This window comes from Geospiza fortis, unplaced genomic scaffold (assembly GCF_000277835.1).
Source record: "Geospiza fortis unplaced genomic scaffold, GeoFor_1.0 scaffold179, whole genome shotgun sequence".
NCBI lineage: Eukaryota > Metazoa > Chordata > Aves > Passeriformes > Thraupidae > Geospiza > Geospiza fortis.
Genome location: NW_005054533.1, coordinates 634209 through 644720, shown reverse-complemented (window position 1 = coordinate 644720; position 10512 = coordinate 634209). Strand labels below are relative to the sequence as shown.

Genomic DNA, 10512 nt, shown 5'->3' with positions numbered 1-10512 from the left:
TTCCTGCTGGAGCTGTGGGAATTCATCCTCTGTCTTGGCACTCTCCAGCCATTTCACTTCCTATTCCCTCCTGCATTCCCTCTTCAGATGGCCAAAGCTTTTTCAGACCTGTTTTATTCTGAGTTCTGCTGGTTGGCAAGAGAACAGAACCTCCAGCAGGGCTGTTGGAGAAATTCTGTCTCCTTTTCAAGGCCCAAGAGCACCTGGAGATGAACACAAGGCACACAGGTTGTGCAGTTGGCTCCTCATTCATGAAACAGGGTCAGGAATGTGTTTGATGCTGAAACCATAAAATCATGGAATGGTTTGGCTTGGAAGCACCTTAAAGCCCATCCAGTTCCAAACCCTCAAATGAAAACTGTGTTTACAAAGGTTCCATGGCAAACAAAACCCTTAAAGCCCATCCAGTTCCAAACCCCCAAATGAAAACTGTTAACAGAGGTTCCATGGTAAACAGAATTCTGAAGGTGGTGAGGTTTAGGGTGACACATGCTTCTGTGATTAGGTCAAGAACACTGTGGACAAAATAAAGCAAGTTTAACAGAGCAGATTTCTTCAGCTGCAAAGCTGGAAGGTGTCACCTATGCTGTTCATAGTTTATTTTCCTTTTTTTTAAGTGTTTTAATAGTCTAAAACATTTTATATCATCATTTACTCGACAAAAGAAAAGCATTTTCTGTGAAAATTCCTGACAAATGGTAGAGAACTGACAGTTCCATCCTCTGGACATCTTGTTACATCTCTTCAGCAGCTCCCACTGCCCCAGTGTCTATATTTAGATTATGTTGCTAAATTCCCTTCCACACTTAATTTTGTCTAGTTCCTCTTCTTATTCCCTCCCAACTTTATCAATTAATTCACCTCCTTTAGCATCCACACTCTTGAGTCAGTTCTTATGTTTTTAACACAGTCCCCATTTCACTTAGCCCACGTACACATAAATTCTTTTGATGTCTCCTCATCCTTGTTTTCCTCAAGTCCATTCATTTTTTGTTGACATGACTGCATTGATTTCAAAGTGACAGAACAGAGAGCCAAGCCAGCTGTCTGTTCACCTGTGCTGTTTTATTTAAAAGCCAAGTGCCCATGGCATGATGTCCTCACTGCCAGCCAGTGCTTTCCTCCTGGTTCTCCTCTGCCAGAACAGGAGCCAGCCTTGGGTTCCTGACCCCTCCTGCTCTTCCCTCATGGATGGGGCACTCTGTGTAAGTGCCACATCAGTCAGCCCTGAGTCCTTCAGGCCTCATTTCTCACAGCCAGCTGTGCTCCTCATGTCCTGTTCCCATCACAGCTGGAGCGTGTTACTGCCAAACAAGAAATCAGGAGGACTGGGGGAAAGAGGAGAATACAGCCTTATCAACTTCTGTTCTCTTTCATGCTTTTTCTTTAAGGAAACATTGAAGGGGAATGGCTGGGGTCTTGTTCTAGAAGTAATTCTCATTTCTTCTGTTTTCTTGTAGTAAAATAAAATAAAATAAAATAAAATAAAATAAAATAAAATAAAATAAAATAATTTCTTATAAGCTGTTCTGCAGGTTTGTGTCTGTACTCCAGCCTTGGTGCTGAGCACAGCTGATAAACTCCTGTTAGCAGATGTATTGATAACTGAATGGTGCTCAGACAGGGAACTGGACAAATATTTACCCAGGACTGAGCTGGGTTTTGCCAACCAGAACATTTCCCATGGCCTTGTTGTTATCAGCATCTGAGGCAGCTGGTTCAGAGCTACCTGGGCTGTGTCCACAGCAGCTTCTTGACATCAGATATGGGCTGTAGCAATTCTCTTTTTGAGAGAAGAATTTCCTAGTGCTGATCTCACATTGGCACCTCCTGTTTGCCACTTCAAACAGCCCTTACCCCGTCTGGCTTTGGGGCTGCTGAAAGGGAGGCTGAATAAATTCACAGTGGGGCGAGCTGGTCACTCAAGACTCCCTCAAGATGCAGTGGAGAGCAGCTCAGAGGAGCTGCAAAGCTTCTGGGATGGCAGGGAGGAGCTCTGCTGCCTGTGCTGCTGCTCCCCACCTTGCTCTGGTCCCACTGCCCTTGCTGTGGCACTGGCCCTCAGCTGCTCCTTGGCTGGCTGATCCACCTTGTTATGGTGGGAGACGAGTAACTTGAGGAGGTGGGAGGAGAGGAAAAGACAAAGGGGATTATTTTCCACCTTTTAGGGAGCTGAACTGGTTCACTGCAGGCTCAGGTGAGTGCCAGAGCCTGAGCAGAAGAAGGGATCATGCACCCAGCAATTAGGTGGTGCAGGATTCCTCCCTTCCCTGCTCACCTGGTGACATTTTCACCTTTCACTGTGCAGGCTGTGCTGGAGAGGAGCCTGTGTCTCTCCATCAGCCTCCCTAAAGCTGCAGGCATCCTCATGCCCATCTGCTGAGAATTTCTCAGGAATCCCCTGAGGATTGCTGTAGGGACACAAACAGAGGAGTTGGTTTTGGATCTCAGTCTGGAAAACAGGCATTGTGAGGGCTCCTCTGGTTTCCAAAGGAGCTCCTGAGAGAGCAGCATCACATCTGGCTGTCCTGGGCTTTGTTTAACATCAGCAAGGCAGGCAATGGTGAAATACAAATAAACACTGTCAATAGTAGCTGTGTTATACTCATAAATAGGTGCTGGTGAGGGGGAAGATTGGAAACACTCAACTTCCCTGAAAACTGGGAATTGAGCAGAGGTAACATCTCAGGGTAAGAGGCAGTGCTTGGGGTCACATATTCAGGGAGGGAACATGTGCAGCCACCTTTCAGAAGCACACTGCTGTTCTTATTTCCTCCTGAATATTTTCTCCCTGGTGGCCTTGACCCGTTCCTGGAGCACAGTGCGAGTCACACATCCCAGATGCAGTAAATTGCTTTCCTGAATGGGGCCTGTGTGCTTGCTTTGGACACTGGGGGATCCCTCTGGGTGCTCAGAAACCAAACTTGCTTGGCACTTACTAGTGATTTTTGGAACCTGGTGGAAGCACAGAAAACCAGGGAATAACAGATCTTAAATATGAGCTGGCCAAAGCTTTGACAGAGCTTTTTGTCTTCACGGGAGGCCTCAGGAACTGGGGCTTGGAGCACACCAGAAAATACATCGCCAGAGCAAGAGGAATGCATTACTGAATCAGTCTGAGATGTGCCAGTTAAGGACAATTTCTGTATGCTCTAAAGTTGAAAGGCAGAGCAAAATTATATTGGTTTTTTTCATGCAAACCAAGCTTTTGCTCACATATGCTGCCACCTATGTCAGTCACTGACTTTGAAAAGAAATAAAATTATACTACAAAACCAGATTGTCATATTTTCTCCTCTTTTCCCTTCTTAAATTTGCCATATACCATCAGACAATATGATTAATAATTCCCAAGTACATGAAAAAAAACAATTTGTTCCAGAATTAAGAAAACCTAAAACCACAAAGCCAGTTCACAAGTTAATTTTTAAAATAGATTTTTGTCTACACTTACAAGGTAGCAGTAGCTTATAAAACACTGGGAACATCTTAATTTTATCAAAGATTGCAAGCTGAAAAATGCAAAGTTTCAGCCCACCCACACAGATGGGTTTTTTCATGCTTCTGTATTTGAATACCAGAAAGACTTTCATTTTTCTCCCTCACACTACATGTGTAAAATCAATCACAGAGCAGAAATTATTGTAAGACTTGAAACTGGCTGAGAAGCCCTTCTTTCCAAGGTTATCAAATCATGGGAAACTTGGGGAGCTGTGATTTTTGTTATAGTGTTTGGGGGGGGGGGGGGGGGGGTGTTTTTTCCTTTTTTGTTGTTGTTGTTGTTCCTCAAGGGAAGTTGATTTCCTAAAGGAGTCTGACCAGCTGCAACAAAATACCAGGAAACCACTGACCAAGCAGTGTGCATATAAAAATTTCAGTGCACAAATGAAAAACAATACTGGCTAATTAAAAAGCACCAATGGGAAGTCCAGACATTTGAAAATTCAATTAAAAAATTCCCTGGCACCCTTCTGACATGGATAAAGCTGGCATTTGCAGAACAGCAGCTTTCTCACCTGTCTCATTGAGATCCAGGATCCCACGCTGCAAAGGTTGTTTTTGTACATTGCAATGTTGTTAATTAATGCTGAAATACCAACAATAGCCCATTGTGTGCATCCAGGCACTTTTTATGAGCACAGGGTTGGTTTTTTTTTCCTGGCTTCCTGCAAGTAAATTAAGGCTTAAGCTCAGATTCACTGTCAACCTGGCATTCCAGTAAATATTAAGTTTGTTTTCATTCATTCCTTTTATTTTTTCCTCTCATTTCCAGAGCCTGCCTCCTGAGTTGGAGGTAATGATCAGTTTGCAGAAAACAAATGTCCTGGAAGGTGAAGTCCAGGAAAGAGCAAACTTCTCCTTCAGGCATGAGCTGAGGGCAGCAGAGGGGCCCCACATCAAAGAAACCTTCCAGGACGAGATCACCCAGTGCTTCCTCGAATGCAGGTGAGCAGAAACACTGACCCCTGAACCAGTCCACTTGCCCCAAAGAGCCTGATTTTGAGTTCCTGCAAACTGCAAAACCCATCTTTAAGGCAGTGGTGCCAGTCCCAGGTGAGGAGTTAGCTCTGCACCAGCTGCAAAGCCCAAATGCTGAGCTGGAGGGTTCCTGACTGGGGAGACCAGAGCTCCTGGCAAGGATCAGAGGTGCTCATTCAGTCACTGGCTGTGGATCAGGTCCACAAATATTCATGTGGGACACCTTCACCTTGCACATTACCTTGGGCCCAGTCTTTGGAATTACAAGCAGCACACTCTAAACTTGAGGAGCAGTGACTTTTCTCCCTGAGGTTTAAAAGAGAGAACTCACTCTTCCATGAGATGGAAGGACCATTATTTGCCATAGCAAATCACATCACGTCACTGGCACTGCCATCCTGCTGCTGGTATTAGCCATGAATCTGAAGCACTTTTGCTCTTGAGGCCTGACCTTGGAGCCACTCCCCCAAATGGAACTATACTCTGCTGATCTCAGGGAATCTTCACGTCTCAGTAGAGTTAAGCACATACTTACACTGTTTTAAACCCTCTGCTGACACCTCTGCTTCTCTCAGGAAGTTTACTTCAGCCAAAGAACTTTTGAGACTGGCAATTCTGACACTGGAAACTCTTGTCCTAGGGAATATGGGCTGGTTTTATAATTTTATGGGATTTACCCCATCCAGAGGATCAGTGTGTGAAAGTAAATTGGGAAGCAGCAACCAACACTTCCAGGATTTGGCAGCAAGGCTTCATTTGCTCTGCATAAAGCTGCTCTGCAAACTGTTTTTGTGTCTTGAGCTGCTCAGGGATGTTACAGGGCTCATATTTGTCTTGTGGACCAGTGTCATGCCCATTAATCACTGAGTGTTTGCTCGGGGTACTGGACTTGCCTTCAGCATGCAGTTTCCAGTTGGAAACACAAATGCATTCTGACAAAATCCTGCCCTGTTTGTTCCTTGACTCCTTCAGTCAGGTTTGGGCAGCTGTGCTCCGGTGAAGTGTTTGTTAAAAAAGAAAGAATGATCAAAACCAGCACTCTCACAGGTCTGCCACAACCTATTTCTCTTCTTTCTTGCACTTTTGCCTCTTACAGACTCTCAAGACAGCGGTGTATTTTTACTCTCCTTTGGAAAGAGCTGCTGGTTTTACAAACCTCAGTTATTGCAAAGCACTTTCCCATTCCTTAAATCAGCCCTCTCCCAGGGCCTGCTCTGCACACTCCTTGAGCTGCCATTTCCTGCCATTCCCCACAGCTCCCAGCATGTTCTGAGCTACAGGAAGATCTTATTCCCTTTGCTTAATATTCCTCACCTAATAGTCATTCTCTACCATAGGTCAATTGTGTCCAATTAACTTGGCTGTGGAGCTGGGGGAGAACTCCCTGAAATACTGCAGGAACCAATGGCAATGTTTCTGTAGCAGATTAGCAGGGAACAGGCAATCTCCCAGAGAACCAGCCTGAGCCATAAACCTCTTTAAAGACATTATGAGACACTATTAAAAGTTAAATCTGGTCCACAGAGACCCTTAACAGCAGAGCCAACCAGCAGCCTAAGCCATCCAAAGGATCATTTGAGGGAGCTGAAGCCATGGTTCAGTGGAGGGAGGTGCAGAGGGGTGGCTGAGAGGGCACTTCATCAAAACTCCGGCTGCCTAATTCAGGGGAGCCCTCAGCCTCATGTCTAAGGTGGCACGTAAAGTGCTGAGCTTTCTTTTTGCAGCCCTTACAAGCAGGATGGGACTTGCTTGCTCCATTTATATCTCAGCTTCAGGTGAGACTCAAGGCTAGAGGCACACCAGCAGCACAGCATATGAACATACCTGATTAAACAAGCTCCAAGGATTCCTTTTTTCTGGTCTGCCTAGTCAGGTTCAGTAGTCTTTCTGAATCTCATCTAGATTTGAAAATTAACAAAGATTAAAGCAGATGTTGGAATTTAAGCACCACATTAACTGTTCTTGGATGGTTTTATGGATAATCCCCTGAGCAGGGGATTATATTAGATGAGACTAAGATACACCCACAGGGTGCTTAGAGATAAGCCTCCAGTCAGGCTTGCTCTGCTGCATTTGATACAGGGTGAGAAAACAGCTCCCTTCCAACCTTGTACAATAACCCACCCATCTGAAACAATATCATATTTTAACAATTAACAGTTTCCTATCAAAATTGTCTGATTAGGCTTAAAACTGCTTTTTGGCTCAAGATGAGCAGTTCTGTGGCCTGCCTGAGAGCAGGGTCATTGCTGGTGGCAGAGGGACAGTGTCACACTTGTTGCAGTCAGTGTTTGATCAGAGAAGCCCAGAGTGGTTTGGGCTGGAAGAGACCTTAAAGCTCATCTCATTCCCCCCCCGCCATGGGCAGGGACAGTTTCCACTAGGCTGCTCCAAGCCCCATCACACTCCCTGTTATTCTCTCCTCTCAAATGAACTCTCTGTCATGACCCCTAAAAATCATTAGTGTACAGTTCAGCCAAGACCAGACAGCTCTCATTGATAAAAGCCCTTCTGGTGATTTAGCAGATGAAATTCTGCCCCTGGTGAAGGCAGTGGGAGAGCTGCCATCAGCTGCAGCACAGGCTGGCCATGGCCCAGTGCTGGAGCTCATTTGACTCTGGCTGAGTGAGGCAGTGATTTACAGAGCTGAGAGGAACCAGAGCGAGCTGCCTGAGCCCTGCTCTTCACAGCAGGCCTCTGTCTAAGTGACCACAATCACTTTCCCCTCAAACACATTTGCTGGCATCCAAAGGGGGTTAAAAACAACAAAAAAAATCAGCATATCTCTCCACAAGGGGAGTGTGTGTATCCTGCAGAGCCAGGCTTTCCTGCCAGAGAACTGGGAGCTGTGTCCTGCTCAGCAGAGGGCCAGGCCTGAAGTGTCAAGGTTTGCATTAATTATTACCTGCCAGGATATATTTTGGCTCTCCCCAAAGCCAGTCTGACAGATCAACAGCTAATTGTAGCTTATAAATTATTCTTCAACTAGGCTTTTTGACAGAGTTTACCATTTTTTATAGTCTATTAAATAAATAGATAAAGGGGAACAAAGATTCTTTTGAATAAATGTTGCTGTGTGGAGTAGAAAATAAAGCCAAACTTCCATATTTTATCCTTAACTCTGAAAGGACTGTGATAGAAAATATAATTAGCAGGTATTGTCTTTCAGCACAGTTACTCTTAGATTACAAAAGGAATGAGCACATATTAAATTTCTCAACTTTTAAGAGCTGCTGTAAATATTTATCGCTTTCATTGCACAAGGGAACAGCTTCAGTCATTTCAAGTCCCAAAGCAGCTTCTTAGGAAGAGAGGTTATAAAAAAGCCAAGGAAAGCAAAACCCAAAGGAATAGACTAAATGAAATTGTTCTGGTTGCTTATATCAATCCTACTGCAGAGAAGATAAAATAATTTTGATATAACATTGCGTTTTTCAGCCTTACCATTTGTCCTTCAATTTACCTGGGTTGACTTCTGTGGAGCTGCTCTTTTTTGGTTTGCAAATTATTCACATAAAGCCTTCCAGATTTCCATGTGGCCTTGTCCAGCCACTCTAGAAAAGAAAGATAATTGTTTATGAAAGCTTTGTGAAGAGGCATCATGCAGTTTACCTACAGACCTGCCCTTCTTTTATTTTTTTTCCAAGAGCAGGAGTACAAATGATCCAAAATTAGCAGTTGCTATGATTCTATAGATCTGAGTCTGGATGGTATTCACTTGAGTCCCACACATTCCATCCATGCAATTAATAACAGAGTTTCATATTAAGATACAGCAGAGCTGGGGTTTTAGCTTCCATTTCCTTTCCTGTTCCAAACCAAACCCATTTTTCTGTAATTTCACATTTAGGGTTTTGTGCTGAATATGCAAAGCCAGTCATCTTCTCAACTCTTTACCCAGTGAATAAACCAGTTCTCAAATAACAAGTCTTGTTAAAGTCATCCCTAAAATGAATTTCAAAAAGGGATGGGCAGAAAAGGAGAGAGAGATCCCTTTATTATCCAGAGAAATACAGCAGTATCTTTGTCTAAGACAAGTCTTTTCTGACAGAAATCAATACAAAGGATGAGAAATCAAGATGAGGTTTTTATTACCAGAGATGGCCTCCAGAATCACAGGGGAGAGCCTCATGCACGGGCTCTGCTGTGCTGTGCCTCATGCCCTCGAGCTGTAACAAATTACTCCATGAATTTCTGGCAGGATTTATCCACCACTGCTCAGAGCTCTGGGGAGCATTTCATCAGTGCCATCACTGACCTAATAACAGGGGATCTAAGTAATAGCAACTTTTATGGAGGCTGTGTGTTATTCCCACAGATTTGGGGATTGGTTTTCGGGAGGGAGGAGGCAGTGAGGGGTAAATGTGCTTTCATAATAGGTTTACACTTTACTGATTAGCTTTGAATGATCTTCTTGCTCTGCCTGCTGACTCGAGTACTGTCAGAAAAGGAATTGGCCAAGCTTCATGGTGAGTGAATGAGACTCCTCCTGAAGCAGGGGGGGTTCCTGTGCTTTATTTATTCATTTTGAACATTCCTGACAGCCAGCCCAGGCTTTGATGCAGAGGGAAGAGAAAGAAATAGGAAGTGATGGTGTTTTGTTTCCCTTTTTTCCCCAGCCTGTTTTGTGGAGCTGAGTTTACTGCCAATACTCCTGTTCCTGGGGCTCCCTGGGCAGCAGGGGGTGGGGAAGGGGGAGGCAGGAGGGAGCTGAATGGAGAGAGAGGTTTTTGCACTGAAACCCCACAGAATAGGGAAAGTGTACATTTGTTTTGATGCCTTGTCAAGGCTGACCTAGAACAGAGACCAGACAGATCTAAAGAATAAAGCAGGGATTTATTAGGAGGCCTCAATGGATCCACCCTGGGCAGCACAAGAGCCCAGCCAGGGCTACACTCCAGATGAACCAAAATTTGTGGAGCTGAGTTTACTGCCAATACTCCTGTTCCTGGGGCTCCCTGGGCAGCAGGGGGTGGGGAAGGGGGAGGCAGGAGGGAGCTGAATGGAGAGAGAGGTTTTTGCACTGAAACCCCACAGAATAGGGAAAGTGTACATTTGTTTTGATGCCTTGTCAAGGCTGACCTAGAACAGAGACCAGACAGATCTAAAGAATAAAGCAGGGATTTATTAGGAGGCCTCAATGGATCCACCCTGGGCAGCACAAGAGCCCAGCCAGGGCTACACTCCAGATGAACCAAAATGGTCACAAAATGCATGACTGGTCATGAGGTCTCTAAATTTTGTAAGTTCTGCTATATTTGCATATTGGAGTTAATTGTCCACTTAAAGCTTTAGGTTATGAAGTCCCATCCTTCTTATTTTTCCTCTCTTCAGTCCACATTGTTTGTGCTCTTGGGCCTGAGATTTGGATCATTTGTCCTTGGTCCCCAGCTAGAAAAGGAATTGTTTTGTCTCCCTGCTCTGTGAGGAGAGCTTGCTGTCCCCTAATATGAAGCTCAGAAGTACACACTAAAGCAGCACAGAATGTGAAAAATATAAAAACTAAACCTGAGGCATCAGTGTCAGGCGCTGCCCATATGGCATTTCCCACTCCATGCACTCTGCTTTTTTGGAGTCAGTGGTGAAGCTGCCAGGCCATTCCTCAGCAGGGAAGCCTGGCCAACAGGGCAGAGAGGGATGGCACCCCAGCAGTGCCAACAGCAGCATCCCCTGTTCTGCTTCTGAGGAATCACGGCTCCGAACCATCCGGGCTCGCGGCGCTTTCCAGTCCCATCTGCCTCACCTCACCCTGCCAGCACTGCTTTCCAGCAGCACAGGAAGATGGGCTGCAGCCTCCACACAGCATGGAAGCCACTCCTGGAACAGCTGATGGGAAAATTGCTTAAAAACCAGGTTTGGTGGCACAAGGCACTCCAGCAGACAGTTGTCCAAGAGCAAGCGCCAGGCTGAAGATCTTTGCAACACAACCAGAGACATCCAACCCCTTGATCACAGGCCTCTTTCCATGCAATACCCTGTGAGTCTGGAAAAACCATTCTCTTTTTCTCTGCCACTCCTGCAGGGGCCTTCCTG

General features: G+C 45.1%; 1 protein-coding gene across 1 annotated transcript in view; it reads left to right on the top strand.

Moving 5' to 3' along the window:
• The window catches only part of IQCA1 (IQ motif containing with AAA domain 1), a 105232-nt gene that overhangs the window by 25817 nt on the left and 68903 nt on the right, over positions 1 to 10512 (top strand). The window contains exon 6 of the mRNA XM_031063815.1: positions 4274 to 4446. Within this exon, the coding sequence (XP_030919675.1) occupies positions 4274 to 4446 (173 nt within the window). The remainder of the gene's footprint in view (positions 1 to 4273; positions 4447 to 10512) is intronic.